The sequence below is a fragment of the Schistocerca gregaria genome, chromosome 5, assembly GCF_023897955.1.
Source record: "Schistocerca gregaria isolate iqSchGreg1 chromosome 5, iqSchGreg1.2, whole genome shotgun sequence".
Lineage (NCBI taxonomy): Eukaryota > Metazoa > Arthropoda > Insecta > Orthoptera > Acrididae > Schistocerca > Schistocerca gregaria.
The window spans coordinates 499,836,452-499,853,911 of NC_064924.1; the positions used below are offsets into that span (position 1 = coordinate 499,836,452).

At 37.2% G+C, this 17,460-nt stretch overlaps 1 protein-coding gene across 1 annotated transcript in view; it reads right to left on the reverse strand.

Moving 5' to 3' along the window:
• Positions 1-17,460, reverse strand: part of LOC126272873 (putative phosphoenolpyruvate synthase) — a 329,859-nt gene that overhangs the window by 49,710 nt on the left and 262,689 nt on the right. The window contains exons 24-25 of the mRNA XM_049976096.1: positions 3,519-3,746; positions 2,393-2,480 (exon numbers count right to left, since the gene is read on the reverse strand). Of these exons, the coding sequence (XP_049832053.1) occupies positions 2,393-2,480; positions 3,519-3,746 (316 nt within the window). The remainder of the gene's footprint in view (positions 1-2,392; positions 2,481-3,518; positions 3,747-17,460) is intronic.

The following is a 17,460-nucleotide window of genomic DNA, read 5'->3' on the forward strand; positions in this document are numbered from 1 at the left end:
TTATATTCACTGCTGCTAAAATGCTAAGTTTCATTTCTTTCATCAAATGCTCTTCTTTTTTGTTGTTTACAAAGAGAGATCAAGAATGCTTGGCATGATCTGGATACTCTTCAGCATACAGCTGCACCACTGCTCTAGTAGTTTGACAACATTTGGCATAAATTATATTCACTTTATCAACTGTTGTATACATTGTGAATGTATCAATAGCTTTATGAGTGAATTATCTGACAGACACAACAACAGAACACAGAATGATGGGCTTCAAGCACACAGGTAAACAGAAGAACCATACTTGAGTTACATGTCTGCTTACATTTGGTATAACAGGTCACACATTTGTGGAATATCGTCTCCTGATGGCGAGACAGTGGTTTGTGGTGCTGTTATCTTGATATTATTTGATAAGTCTCATACATGTCATGTCATTGAAGTTCTCGTAATGCTTATTTCAAATGCAACAAAAAGTATATAATTCCATTACTAAAAAAACAACGTTGGCATTGTAATATAAAAATTATTTGCAAACATCAGCAAACTTGGTGAAAACCACACCTTGAGATATTTATTAATTCTCAATGTATTTGGGGTGGCCTGTCTTGGCTGGCTCAGCCTGTATAAGGGTGCCTCGGGAGGAGTGTTCAGTATTCATGGATATGATAGGAACAATAGGGCATATGGACATATGCCCTATTTGAAATCATTTTCAAAATAAACACCTTTAATGTACATTGATACTGGGCAACAGTGTTCATGATGTGGGCAAGCAGTTCTCCGCATGTATTCACCATTAATTTGTATACCTCAGACTTCATCAACCCCATAAACAAAAATCTAATGCCATAAGTTTGGGAAATCTTGGTGGCCCTGTACTACCATGAACAATCTAGCACTTATGATAAATGTGCTTGAGATGTCCCCTCACATCTGGGCAGGCTTCATCACGCTGGAAGTACACAGCTGTTCATGTAATCAAAGAAATGTCCTCAGGGTGTTCAACAAATGAATTTAAAAAAATGCAAGTAATTATGTCCAGTCATTTGCTCTTCTAAAATGAATGTATGTATCAATATGTTACATGCTGCACAAAACATTGATCAAAAAATGAATGGCAGTATGTGGATTTTCCTGTGACCATCAATGATTATTATGTGTGTAGTTACAAGTCACAAGACATTGCTGCTAATGTGAAGATTGTTGGCATACTGTATGTGAAATGGGTACAAATTTTTTGCATGTAATTTTAACCACATATGTGTTTGTGGGACGCTGATACTTGCAGAAAGTCACTGTGTGTTGGTAGTAGGACCACACTGTACCAATTCAACAATGTCTTGGTGTTCATGCACAAGTTTTTGAACGATGAGTTCAGAATAAATTTGGAACTTGGATAAATTCCTGTTTCATTCAGTGTACTGAAAACTCTGGTAAACACTCTACAATAAAAAAAGAATATGTCATAAACTGACAAGGGTATTCTTTGACAGCAGCAGGAGGACTTCCATTGTAGAAGCCATAAACTTACACCATATCTGCAGATTCTTCATTAGTATAGACATATGGTATTTTAGCTAGTGTGTATAAAACATAGTTAATCATTACTTCTCTCTGATACATTGTCAACCCGTCACACTACTTCACTCACAATACTCCATGTACAATTGTGTATCCAGTGGGATAGTTTAATGGCAGCAAGGCAATCTGAGGAATGAGGTTGAAAGCAGCAAGGTAGATTGGGTTAGAATAAACCATCAAAGAGGTTAGGTGGGTGATACAGACATGTGCACAGCCCAAAAACAAATGTGCATTAAATAATTTCTATCTTGGAAACCATTTCAAATAGGGCATATGTCCATATGAAGATTTTTGCTTCAAATGAGCATTCCTGTCATATCCCTGAATATTGACCATTCCTTTTGCGGCACCCTGTACATAAACTCTTTACACGATTTTCCTCCTGTTGGTTTAAATTGTAATGGCAAAGGGCATCTGGTCACAGAAATAAATGTGAAATTTACAACAAGAATATGTCATTTCCATGAATCAACCTTAAGAGAGGGGAATGTCATCCAGAGGAACAAAAAACAGGTTTGTCTTTATTTGTGAAATCACTATCCTTGCATTGATTTAAGATGTCACAGATGACTCCATGTCTGCACTGCAGTTTCCTTATCCTACAAGCATACTTGCCTCACGTGGTTCTTCCACAGTCAGAATACATGCATTTAATTATATTTTTCTGACTTTCCAATGCCATCTATTACCAGCCTACATCTACTTTTATATTAATGTATATTTTTCACATTTCATTCTTGAAATATATGTAAAACACAATTTTGAATTTCCTTAAGCTAAATAAGACAGCACATATAATCTATTTTTTTAATCTAACCTCATTAACTGGCACTGGCAGTCCTGAAATAATTTCTGGAAACCTCAACTTCGACCATTTAGGAAAGTGACGTTTCCTCATAACAGCCCTGTCGATAAATACAAATGTAAATGAAACTCAAAAAGGCTCACTCTGAAAGGAATTACGAATAGGAAATAGTACTTTTCATTTACTTGATATTACATAACACATGATGAGTTGATGTAAAATTAAGTTAGTAGATGTGACTAAGAAAAATGTACACAACATATCAAGTGGCAAGTGAACATTTTTTCATGGTATTTTTTATAATTTTCTTTTATACATAACAATTTCATTACCATTATTACTATTTGTTTGTATGTGACATTGTTCTAATGTACTGTGTTGCAGAAAAACTAATAATAATTTATTAACAGAGAACCAGTTCCCTCAGTGAAATTTTAAAGCAGATATTGGGAAGTTTAGAAATGCACATCATTATGGAAGTTCCTGTCTCTACCTCAAACTAAATATCATGTGGTAAAATCAAGTATTCTGAGCTCTTCTACATCACAAAATTCACCTGTCACATGTTTGTGTGACCCTTGTCAAAAATGACAATACATAAGATCCCCTGGCATTATCTTAAAACTACATTAGATTTTCATGACGCAGCAATGAGTTTTTAAAACTGTGTTTTCACAAAAATAAACATGCATGTAGGGTAGCATTTAAAATTACTTTTATGGGAGAATATTGTTCAAATATGTTCATGTAATATGTGTCAAAAGTTAAGAAATTTTGCTTTTAAACAAATAGTTGGTAATTCAGAGGGGGTAATACACACAGGAACTTTATTTAAAAAATAGGTGTTGAAAGATGATATATGAATTGAGAAATACCACAAATAAATTTTATATATGAATTTAGTATGGTAATTACTAATTTGTGCTGAGCTTACAATTTTTTGACAATGTTATCCTCAAGTTTATCAACAATAAGTCTGTCGATTACAGGTAAGAGTAATTGAATAATTGTAAGTACCATCGTAGAAGACATTATTTGACTACAAACCACAGGAATGTAAAATATTTGCTTGATGGCAGTTATACATTTAATATGGCTATTTCCTAATTTCAGAATGACAAAAATGAAAATAACTTACTTATTGACTATTACTGGATCTCTTGTATTTAGAAGATATCCTAATTCATAGAATGTCATGTAAAATACCAGTTCTGCATCTGGTAACCTGCTTTCCTTTACCATAAGTTGTCCCAGATCACGGAATGCTAATCTAAATTGGTGCAATACTTTAATGACACATGCTTTTGTTGTCTCACGGATTGCTACTGATTTCTGGCACCATGGTAATAGCCAACTGAGGATTTTCCTGCAATAAAAAAGGTTGTTTTGTAAGTAATTTTATTATTACTATAAAACTTAGACCTGCGTGGGGTTACTAGTCCCCCATTGGGCGCTTTCCAGGTGGCAGATAGGGGAACACTTATCAGATATGACGGGTACCAGGGAAATAAAATACCCAGGGTGAACCAAAACTAGCGTGGCTAGGACAAGTCACTGAGCCATAGAGAAGGCAATGTTCCTAGGGATAGACCCCCAAATACAAGGTCTCTGGTCCTTCAGGTTGGGGATTGTGCAGAGGGCTACCTCCACTCTCATGGAAAACAAGATCTGGTCAGGATACTCTACATGTGCCTCGGTAACAGGACTGTCTTAATTGAAACAGAACTCAGAAACGAAAACTAGACTTAATATTTGGAACATGGAATGTAAGAAGTTTGTTCAGGCTGGGAAGCATGCAAACTCTAGTCAGCCAACTAGAAAAATACACACTACAAATTGTAGCACTGTAGGAAATCAGATGGCCAGAAACAGGGTCTGTAAGAACAAGTACAAAAAGTATTCTACATGGAGATTGTGGTAACCACCGAGAATTTGGAACAGGCTTTTATGTTAGTAGCACGGTGCAAAACTTGGTAAAAGAATTCAAATACATAATTAACAGAATTTCATTCATAACAATTGGTGGACAAAGTACATATGTGACATTTCTTAATGCACATGCTCCTTATGAAGACAGAGATGAACTCATGAAAGAAGAATTCTAAATATATGACTCACTGTCAAACCATAGTATCAAAATAATACTTGAGGATTTCAGTGCTAAGCTAGGAAGAGAGACAACTTACAGGCCTGTCACTGGAAATGCCAGTTTACACAAAAAAGTAATGACAGTGGTAACCATTTGATAACATTTGCTACAGATCTCAACTTCTGCATATCTAGTACCATGTTCCCCCATAAAAATATTCATAAGGGGGCCTCAATATTATCTGATAGCCAAACTGCAAACCAGATAGATCATGTATGTATCCAAAAACATTTTGCAAATTCCATCAAGAACGCCAGGTCACACAGAGGAGCAGACTAAGACAATGATCATTTCCTAGTAACAGCTAAAATTACAGTAAAATTTAAAAAAGTTACAAAGACAATAACCAAAAGGGCAATCTATAATGTAAATATGTCAAAGGAATCAGAAAGAAAGGAGCAGTTTGTGACAGAACTAGATGGGAAGATAACAAATGTGGAGCAAATGGAGTCTGGTCACAATAACATAAATGAAGACTGGACAAAAATCAAAACCACCCTGAATGAATCAGCCAGAAAAGTTTTGGGAAAATGGAAAAAACCTACCCAAGTATGGTTCAACCAGATATGTGCAAGAAAAATTGAGGAATAAAGGAGAGTTAGAAAGGAGTGGTTAGAAAACATGAACAATATACAACTAAAAGAGAACTTTACTCGAATAAGGAAAGAAACATCAACAGTTCTTGGACAAGAGGAAAGGAAATATTACAGTGACATACTTAATGAGGCAAAGGAGGAGGATCTCACTCACCACAGGACTAGACAAATGTATCACAACATGAAGAAATGTACAAAAAATTATGTAAAGAAAGAACAGTTGATTAAAGATGAAAAAGGAGGAATGCTAGTGAATGGAAAAGATAGGCAGAATATTTCTCCCAGCTCCTAAATTATGAATATCCCACAGAACTTCTTCCTTTTGAGTCCCCACAAACTGTGGACACAGAAGTGACTACCCACACTGAATATGAAATAACATAAATACTCAAAAAATTAGAAAACAATAAAAAGAGGCCAGGGAAGACCAAATTGTTGCAGAGTTCATAAAAAATGGAGGACCTGACTTTGTAAGAACCATGACAAGCCTCATACAGAAGGTCTGGGAGCCAGAAAGTCTCCCTAAAGATTAAAAAATGGCCATCATCTGTCCATTACTGAAAAATAATAACCCCCTGGTATGTGACACTTATAGGGGAATATCCCTGCTACATGTCAGCTACAAAGTACTATCTCTATGCCTCCTAAATAGGATACTACCACTTGATGAAGAAGCTGTAGGAGACTCCCAATGTGGATTTGGATGCAACAGATCAACAGTGAAACACCTATTTACCCTATGTCAAACAACGGAGAAATGCTGGGAATATAAAATAGACATGCACATGCTCTTCATTGACTTCAAAAAATCCTATGACAGCATACACAGGGGTACTATAATCAGAATACTAAAGGATTTTCAGTTTCCATCCAAAATAAGCCACTTGGTGGCGATGTGCCTAGAACAAACACTCTGTAAAGTGCAGACGAGTACCAGTCTATCAGAACAGTTCGAAGTTCGAACCAACCTCAGACAGGGAGATGCCCTCTCCCCCATATTATTCGACCTTGTGCTAGAAAAAATAGACTGGGAATTTATGAAAATTGACTCCATTGGAATACCCCTAGACAACATATCAGTGACTCAACTGGCATACACGGATGATATAATCCTAGTCAGCAGAAGTAAAGAAGAGCTCAGAAGAATGGCAGGCTAAGAATGGCAGGCTTGTACTGCAAGATTGCCAATAGAGCAGGCCTGCAAGTCAGTGAACATAAGACAGAATGCGTGGTCCCGAGCAAGTCAGCAAGAGATGGGGACCTGCTCACAGTGGACAGTATCCAATTCAAAAGGTCAAATACTTTCAAATACCTTGGTAGTCTCAGCGGTGATCAGAACGACTGTGAAATTGAAATAAATGCAAGTATTGTCAGAGGCAACAGAACATACTTTATCCTTCAGGATGTGCTGAAGAAAAGATCCCTGTCAAGAAATTTTAAGATCAAGCTGTACCAAAGTATGATTATGCCAATGGTTATGCGTGGTTGTGAAAGCATCACCTTTAGGAGAACAGATGAGGAGAAACTACTTGTTTTCAAATGAAAAATCTCCCAAAAATATATGGCCCTTCTTTGATTGATTCACAAAAAAAATAGAATAAGAAGAAGAAGGTTCACCTTGACTGGACATGTAGCAAGGATGAATGGAGGGAGGATACCCCATGATGTGTTTCTGGGTTTCTGGGAGCTGTAGCTGGAAGGAGGTACCAGGGGTGACTGCGGAGAAGATGGAAGGACAATATTGACAAGGACACCGAGGACATAGGACTAGGAGCAGGTGAGTGGTGGCAGGAGGCTCGCAATCGGGAACGACGGAGGAAGAGTGTGGAGCAGACATATGGTCACTAAGACCCAAACCACAGATAAGTAAGTAAGTATAAAACTTAAAATTCAGTGATGTTTAGTAGTGACAAGTTTGTGTCTGTGTTGGTCCACCAATGCATACTTTATAGCAGTGGTAGTAAAATGGCCATTGTCACTTCTTATGGGCATTTTACATCATAGAAATTAGGTTAGGAGCATCCTGAGTTTTATTGTTGGTGGTTCTTTCAACTATCACCAGACAAAAATATGCACAAATTTAATTTTATAAAGTTAAAATAATAAGACAAGGCATATGAAACAATTATACTTGTTTTCAATATTTTTTGATACTATGTTTGTATATCATACATGAATTTCCTTGCTGCCTGTAGTGTCTGTTTATTAATAGTATTATGAGTGAAGTCATAGTCTATATAAGAAACTCTTGTATAACCCACAGATAAGAATATTGTAACGCTTTTAATTTTGTTTATATTAGCACACAGTAATTTTATTACTGAATGAATACTGTAACATTATTTGAAACTTCCATTCTGACATAATTTCATGCCTCAAGTTAGCCATATTTATCTTCTAAAAGAAGTTGTGACTCGTATCATTGGTGAAGCTATGATGGTGGTACTCAGTGTGTGTCACTCATGTAAATTCACTCTTTGACTGACATATGGCGATGAAACTCTGTTGAATTTTGTCCACAGGGTAGAGCAGGTGAATGTATAAATGTTGTTTTATGTTGCTGTAACAACTGTCTGCTGAAATGGCTTTTTGGTTATTTGATTGACATGGTTTCTCAAAATGGTTGTAGGTAAGCATGTGATTCATGTTCACAAATATGTTACTCTATGGCAACTATTATTTAACAAGTGTCTGTTTATTGACTGATCTATTCATTGACACAGTGTAATTTACATAAATCTATGTGTTGACAGAAGTTGCTTCAGTTCAAATAACTCTGTACATTCAAACCATTGTTGGCTAATCTTGTACGCATTCAATCAGTAAATTTTATTCTGTCATGTAATTCCAGGCATTTGAAAATGGCAGTAACACAAATAAAAGTTACAAATTCAGCCAGTTCTGGTATCAGAAAACTCTTAGTGCATGAGGATCTACAAGCAACAAAAATATTGTCAATAGTCTACTTCAATGGAGACTGATTATTGTGCCATGGTAAAAACAATTCCATTCAGTAAAGATATTAACAATGTAGGAAAAGATAGATTGCTGCTTGCCTTACAGGAGAAACATCAAATTGCAGACAGGCACAATTAAAAGACACCTCACATATAGCTTTCAGTCACAGCCTACATCAGTAAAACACACACATGACTGCCAACTCCAGCATCTCAGGCCAGCCTGAGGTGTGTTTGCTTGTGTGTGTGTGTGTGTGTGTGTGTGTGTGTGGTGTGTGTGTGTGTGCGTGTCTTACTGATGAAGGTTGTTGCTGAAAGCTATATATGAGTGTCTTTTATTGTGCCTGTCTCCAACTTGACATATCTTCTTTACAGTAAGTAGCACTCTGTCTTTTCCTATATTGTTGACATTCCCAGCTGGAGTTTCCTTTCAGAAAAGATACAGTTTCCAAACGAATTGAAAATATGGCCTTTGATATGTGCCTGCTTAGCTGGTGGTAGCGTGCTCGCCTCCCATGCAAGCGGGACCGGGTTTGATTCCCGGCCAGGTCGGAGATTTTCTCCGCTCAGGGACTGGGTGTTCTGTTGTCCTCATCATCATTTCATCCTCATGACTGGCGCAAAAGTCACCCAATGTGGCATCAACTGAAATAAGCCTTGCACTTGGCAGCCAAACTTCCCTGGTTAGGGGCCTTCCGGCCAACAATGCCATACTCTCATTTCATTTCATGACCTTTGATATTGGAGAAATGGTTTTGGACATGTTAAGGAACATAAAATTTGTAATGTAACTGAGGCAATGAAATATTACTGCTAGCTTATATTCATTTCACTAATCAGAAAGAAGTAGTAGCAGAAGAACTGGTTTTTGGCACAGATTTGAGTACATAAAATACTGTCTATTTTTAAAAAATGACATAAAATAAATAACATTCATTTGGTAAATGTACAAGCAAGTTCAACATTTTAAATCATATTAAGCAACATATCCATGGGTATGTGTGTGTGTGCAAGTGTACACCTGTCCTTTTTTCCCCCTAAGGTAAGTCTTTCTGCTCCCGGGATTGGAATGACTCCTTACCCTCTCCCTTAAAACCCACATCCTTTTGTCTTTCCCTCTCATTCCCTCTTTCCTGAAGAAGCAGCCATCGGTTGCGAAAGCTAGAAATTCTGTGTGTGTGTTTGTGTGTTTTATTTATTGTGCCTGTCTACCGGCGCTTTCCCGCTTTGTAAGTCTTGGAATCTTTGTTTTTAATATATTTTTCCCATGTGGAAGTTTCTTTCTATTTTATATATGAGCTACGACATACATGGGAATTAAGTTTCCTATATCCCGATTACCGATCCCGTTCCCATAGTGGTGACCACACAGTTCATTTGTGTTTCGCGTCTTCTGCACCGGTGTTTATGCAACAGGTTATATGCACTACTCAATGACCATGCTGAACAATGCCTTGTTCAAAGATGTGGGAGCACAACTCCACTCACCGAGTTTCGTCGTTTCTTCGCCAATGGCATAGTCATCATTTACGCACAGCAATTCACGTTCTCAACCAATGATGTGTGCTAACCTCATTAGTTTTCAATGGTTGACAACTAATCCATTAGAGTGAAGAATGGACTCAGGCTTTGTGTCACTGGATTATGCTCATCCAACAGTGAAATGTGATCTGAACAATATTTCAAATTGTGTCTCTTCAAATAGAGTGTTTCAAGAACAAAGTGATCTCCATTTGAACACGTGTTTAGCCACACACCGGCATGCTACGTCAGTTACTGTTGGGCCATGTACAATGCCGTGCATGTAGTGTTCCAGTTGTGTCTAATTTACATGCACAATTCAGTGTTTCGCATAACATGGACCCCTTACCTTGCCTCAGTGTCCTGCCATGTGCACTACAGGCATGTTATGCATCAGACATTTTCCATGCAGGTGGTGTTCTCAGACCCTCCCCTCCCACAAGGAACTGAAAGAACTGTATAGAAATCCTGACTTGGTGACTGAAATTAACAGATTAAGATGGCTGGGCCATATAGAGCGAATGTCAGAGGATCGAGCTGTCAAAAAGTTTTACGCAGGTAATCCAGGTGGAAAAAGGAGCAAAAGGAGACCCTGGAAACAATGGATGGAGGATGTGGAAAATGACTTGAGAAAGATTGGAGTCAGGACATGGAGGAAACGAGCAGCAAATCATCAGGATTGGGCTGTGATCATCAGATAGGCCAAGGCCTTACATCGGCTGTAATGCCAAGGAGTAAGTAAGTAAGTAAGCACTCCCATCGTTTGCACATACCATCAAGTACAAAAAAAAAAAAAAAAAAAAAAAAAAAAAAAAAAAAAACAAAAAAAAAAACACACACAATAAAAGTAGGCCCTTGATCAGTTCCATTACACAATGAAGGCACACACGAGGCTGAGAATCTTTTTTTATTGAAGTCACATGAAACGATCAGTTAGTAATTTGGTACATGCACTGTCACCTCAGTGTGTTGCCTTGTGAATGCTGTCAAATGCTGTCCTGCAAAACTGTGGTGAAATGTAGGGCTATTGCTTCCCTTGTAAGACACTGCACCATATTTTGAACCCGCCAGTTGGCTCCTCATTTCTCTTGGGTCACAGTCCTTTGGAAGAATTGTCTAATAGTTGTTGCAGATGTGGCTCCATTTCTTGAGTCATGGCAAGATTACTCTAGTTCAAAATATTTATAAACCTGTAGATGCATGAAAAGTAGTTCGCAGTTACATTATTTACATCTTTAAAATAATGCACATCTATTCTAAATTGACTGATAAATTCTATGAGTCTGAAACATTGAGGAGATACTTATCACTGCCATTCTGAAAGGCTAAGATGCTGGCTTGTGGTCTGCATATAGTGTCATCAACCAAGCTTCCACTTGATGGTGGAAATGACTCATGCTCTTATATTTTTCCAAGAACTCTCTGTCACGAGTGTCAGCATCTGTAGCGTAGCAGTAGTGTTACCAGCTACCATGCAGGGTGCCCGGGTTCAATTACCGGCAGGGGACTGGGTGATGTGTGTCCTTCATCATCATTTCATGATTTAATCATCACTGACTCGCAAGTTGCCAAAGTGGCGTCAGCTAAAAAGGACTTGCAATACAGTGGCTGAACAACACCACTGCCTGTCATTATAGCATCATTGGCAACTATTAATTTTTTTTACAAAATAATTGCAGCCAGGACTAAGAAAGTGGACTAATTATGACAGAGGCTCGATTGTGGTATGTAGACTCAGCAGCTCATCAGATGTGCTCTAAGGCTGGTGGAGGAAAGTGACAGTGAAGACAGATGTCATGTCTTTGGGCAAATTCATTGACTGCCAGACACATTCGGCTGAAGGGTTGGTACCTGCTCACATCACAACTGCCATAACAGGCAAGTCTAATGTTGTGTCCACTCTGTTGGCTGCTTGCAGTATCTTATGTAATGGTTGACTCTCATGTAGTATTAAAGCCACATGTATCTGTGAAGGCAGCAGCCATTATCAAATATGTAACAACAAGCCATCGGAAACTGAAACTGTATCAATCAGAACATGTAAATGTCATCAAAACTCTGATGGGGTTTTGTCACTATGGTTTTCATGGTACAACATTTTGTTCTGGATGTTTGGTGAAATGAGTAATTAAAGCAATTTTGAGAGCAAGGTGGCTTGTTGATAAGGAAGGTGCAAAACAATATCCAACCCTAAAACAGAGCCTGGAATGTCTATTTCTAATGAGTGCAGTTGTGACACAGATGAAAGAACTATAACTGGTAATGTCACATTTCATTTAATAATGTCACTTCCCAGCACAGAAGACCAATCCAATGCCTTGTAGTATGAAAACGGCACTGCAGCACCTATTTTTCCAACCAATGAAGATGTTTGCCTTTGTCAGTGATTAGTACTGCATATGGAACTGTGTCCACCAAATCCAAAACCATGATATTCTGTAGGATTTACTGAATATCATCACCAATAGCACACAGTAGATGTAGCCTCTATGATGACGTTGTATTATGTATAATGTAAAATAACTCATCAACAAGGAAACTTGGATTATACTGTGGTCATTAATTATGTAGGTGAACCTAACACCCAAATATGTTGACAAAAAAAAATCACAGCACCAAACAATAATTTATGAATAGTAATACATTTGTCTACATAACATATTCATGAGATTAATATTGCAAGATCACAGGTTAATGTAAGCGGATGCTGAGCGATTGCAAATGTGAGATGTTGGTACATTGACAACCAGTGTAATCAACAGAATGTTGAATGCCAACACAGGAATGGTTAATGCTGTTTGTGGATGATACTGGAGGTTTTGTCCAATGATGTCTCATATGTGCTCAATTGAAGACAGATCTGGTGACTGAGCAGGCCAAGGCAACATGCTGACATTCCATACAGGACATTGGGTTACAACAGCAGTATGGAGGTGGACATTATCATCTTGGAAAACATGCCATGGGATGCTTTTCATCAACAGGAGCACAACAGGTTGAATCACCAGAATGATGTGCAATTTTGCAGTCAGAGTGCACGGAATAACCAAGAGAGTGTTCCAGCTGTCATTCGTAATTGCACCCCAGACTATGACTCCAGATGTAGGTCCAGTGTCTCTAGCACACAGACAGGTTGGTTTCAGGCCTCAGCTGGTTTCTTGCTAGCCAAAACACGGCCATCACTGGCACAGGGGCAGGACCAACTTTCATCAGAAAACCTAATACACCTCCACCTGTCCTCTAATGAGCTCTCACTTAACACCACTGAAGTCACAAATGTCAGTGGTTTGGGGCTACTGGAATGCATGCTACAGGGCATCTGGTACAGAGCAGTCCTTGAAGTAAATGATATATAACAGTTTGTTATGTCACTATGGTGCCAATTACAGCTCAAATTGCTGCTGCACATGCAGTATGATGCACTAGAGCCAAACACTGAACAAAATGGTCTTCCCCCTTGGTAGTGCCACACACCCATCCAGTGTCTGGTCTTCTTATGACCATACAGTCTCTTGTCCACTGCTGCCAGCAATCATATTCAGTGGCTACATTCCAGCCAAGTCTTTCTGCAATATCACAGAAGGAACATCCAGTTACCTGTAGCCCTATTACATAACCTCATTCAAACTCACTGAGGTGTTGGTAATCGCATCTTTGTCACCTTAAAGGCATTCTTGACTAACATCAACTCACTATGTCCAATCTCAAAGGTAACTAATGCTCCTGATGGTTACAGTGTGTATTTAAACCAAACATGATTTGCATCCTCGTGATGGCACCACTAGGCCACTTTTGTGTGACTGACTTGCAGTCTGAATAGACAATTCTTTCAGATGTAGAAACACCCCTACCAACTTTTGTTTATGTTGCACAACTTATTCTTGGTGCTGCAGTTTTTTTCTGTCAGTGTATAAACACATATACTTCTTTTGAATATAGCAGAAATCCTTTTATTTAGGTGCAGTCAAATACATACAATGCAATTGTAAAGTTGGTCACACAACAAAGATGAAAAGAGTGCAAAGACAAAGCAGTACATCACAGATAATAAATGTTGCACTCAATCAATGGATTATTTATTCCTACATGTGTATACCTGAAATTTGATTTGTAGTTTTTTTTGCATAAAATGATCCTACTAGTAATTTTAGTCATTATAGTTTTTCTATCTGCCTAATGTTGACTTTTATAATAATTGTGCTGGGTTCCTTGGCTACTTTAGTACGCATCTGCATGATTCACTGTATTTGTGGCCTCTAATCTTCAGTAAAGACCTTTTCAAAGCCTGCATACATAATTGTTTGTATCGTTAGATCAGCCTCAAGCCTCCTGTTTTCACATTCAAGGTTCTCAAGCCTGCTTTTCATAGCAGGACTGCTAGACTTGTGTTATTTGTTCATAAGGCAAGCATTCTCCTGGTGCAATAAAGCAACTTGATATGCAATTTTTTACTATTAGAATAGGTATTCTAACAGTTATGGAGGTAAGACAGAGAACTTTGGAAATCTTTTGCTTACATTCACATTCACTCACAGTGTAAGTTGTCAAGACACAGAGAACAAGACAGGTCTGCTTGAATGGAAACTTGCATTCTTAAATATGTGGAGCATCTTATTAGCAGACTGATACGCATGCGTGAAACCAATCTCAGAATAAGGGAATATAACATGCTGAGTACTGTAAGATAAACATTTGCCTAAAAATTCTCCATTTTAGAGCTATAATGAAAGCTCAAGGCCAAAATTTTCAAGGTAAAACGACTGAAGTTAATATCAATAACACAATTTTGTGATAACATTGATACACATCCATCTGTTAGTACACATTACATTACTCCTTGTTCCATAGATCTTGAAAACAACATTTCGTAATGATGTAGAATGTGTCACTTTAACATGTTTTCTTTACATAAAATAATTAATTAATGTTTTTTACCAATACTACTTCATATCTAAGAATTCATCTATTGAGTAGAAGGAGTTGTCATTCAGAAATTCTTTTAATTTGCTTTTAGAATGGCTAAAGATTTTTGTGGCAGCAGCATAATTCACCCCTTTCTGTGCCAAAGTGAGATTTAATCCAGAATAATGAATATCATCCTTTCTTCTGTTATTTTTGAATTGGGATGGGTTATTAATGGCAAATTTCATAAGTGAATATATATATATATATTGCGAAAGTACTGTGAATGTCTTGAGTTCCTTAAATAAATGTCTGCAAGGTGATCTTGGGTGGGCCCCAGCTATTATTTTGATTACACACTTTTGGGCAATGAATACTTTCTCTCTTAATGACGAAATGCCCCAAAATATGATGCCATATGAAAGCAGTGAATGCAAATAGGCATAGTAGGCTAATCTACTGATATATTATCACCAAAATTTGCAATAACCCTAATAGCATAAGCAGCTGAACCTAATCATTTCAGCAGATTGTCGATGTTTTCTTTCAATTCAGTTTCTCAGCAATGCACACACCCAGAAATTTTTAGTATTCTACCTTAGCAACAGACTTCCATTCATAGTCTGTATTTATCAATGGTGTTATGCCATTTACTGTACAGAATTGTATAAACTGTGTTTTCTCAAAATTTAGTGAGAGTCCATTTGCAGAGAACCACTTAATAATTTTCTGAAATACATTATTTGCAATTTACTCAGCTGATTCTTGCTTCTTGGGTGTGATTACTATACTTGTATCATCAGCAAAAAGAACTAACTTCGCATCTTCATGAATATAGAATGGCAAGTCATTAATATATGCTAGGAACAATAAGGGACCCAAGACTGAACCCAGTAGGACACCATTCTTGATACCTCACCAGACAGAGAACTCTGCTGGTTTTTGTAGTCTATCTGTACTGTTAATCTCAACTTTCTGCATTCTTCCAGTTAAGTATGAATTTAACCATTTGTGCACTGTCCCACTCTTACCAAAATATTTAAGCTTATCTAGAAGAATTTCAAGATTCACACGATCAAAAGCCTTTGAGAGATCACAAAATATCCCAATGGGTGATGTTTGGTTATTCATTGCATTTAATATTTGATCAGTGAAAGCATATACAGCATTTTCTCTGTTCCATTGAGCTACTACATATGTGGCTGAGAATCCCAATTATTTGTTTGCAACAAGCTTTTAGTATTTTGTTGGAAATTCCATCAATTCCATGTGAGCTTTTACTTTTGAGTGAATTTATTATTTTCCTAATTGCAGTAGGAGAGGTGGGTTGAATTTCAGTTTTATCAAATTGCATAGGTACTGCCTCTTCCATATACTGCCTAACATTTTCTAATGAATAGCTGGAACCAGTTTTCTCTACAACACTTAAAAATGATTATTAAAAGTGTTTTCTACTTCTGACTTCTTGTTAACAAACTTTTCATTGTGTCTGATAGAAATAGTCTTCCTGTGCTCTTGGTTGCCCTGTTTCCCTTTGCACAATATTCCTGTTTTAAATTTATTATCAGATGTGCTAACCTCATACATAATGCACATACTTCTGGTCTTTTTAATAACTTTTCTTAACACAGTGCAGTAGTTTTTATAATGTTTCATTGTTTCGGGATCATTACTCCTCCTAGCTATAAGATACATTTCGCTTTTCTGTTTACAAGGTATTTTTATCCCTTTAGTAAGCCATGGTTTTTTACATGGTTTCTTACAATTATATTTCACTGGTTTCTTAAGGAAACTGTTTTCAAAAATACTCACAAAGGTATCATGAAATAGGTTAAATTTTAAATGAGCATCACATTCCCTGTACACCTCATCCCAGTCTAGCTGTTGCAAGCTTTCCCTAAAATTTTGAAGTGTTAAATCATTCATAGAACACACTATTTTGGAGGACTGTTTTGCGTTACTGTATGGAGCTAATCATATACTGTAATTAGCTGCGCATCATGAGCAGACAGACCATTCTTAACAGATTAGATTAGATTAGATTAGATTAGATTAATACTTGTTCCATAGATCATGAATACGACACTTCGTAATGATGTGGAACGTGTCAGGTTAATAAAAGATGTCTGTACAAGAAATTACATTACACAAAATATTGCATGACACTAATGATTAAGTTTCTTTTTTTTTTTTTTTTTTTTTTTTTTTTACTTACTTTATATCTAAAAATTCAGCCAATGAGTAGAAGGAGTTGTCATCTAGAAATTCTTTTAATTTATTTTTAAATGTTAGTTGGCTATCTGTCAGGCTTTTGATGCTGTTTGGTAGGTGCCCAAAGACTTTTGTGGCAGCATAATTTACCCCTTTCTGTGCCAAAGTCAGATTTAACCCTGCATAGTGAAGATCATCCTTTCTCCTGGTGTTATAGGTATGCACACTGCTATTACTTTTGAATTGGGTTGGATTATTATCAACAAATTTCATAAGGGAATATATATACTGTGAGGTTACTGTGAGGATCCCTAGATCCTTAAATAGATGTCTGCAGGATGACCGTGGGTGGGCTCCAGCAATTATTCTGATTACACGTTTTTGTGCAATGAATACTTTTCTACTCAACGATGAATTACCCCAGAATATGATGCCATACGAAAGCAGTGAATGAAAGTAGGCATAGTAAGCTAATTTACTGAGATTCTTATCACCAAAATTTGCAATAACCCTAATAGCATACGTAGCTGAACTCAGACGTTTCAGCAGACCATCAATGTGTTGCTTCCAGTTTAACCTCTCATCAATGGACACACCTAAAAATTTTGAAAATTCTACCTTAGCTACAGACTTCTGTTCAAATTCTATATTTATTACTGGAGTTTTGCCATTTACTGTACGGAACTGTATATACTGTGTTTTATCAAAATTTAAAGAGAGTCCGTTTGCTGAGAACCACTTAAT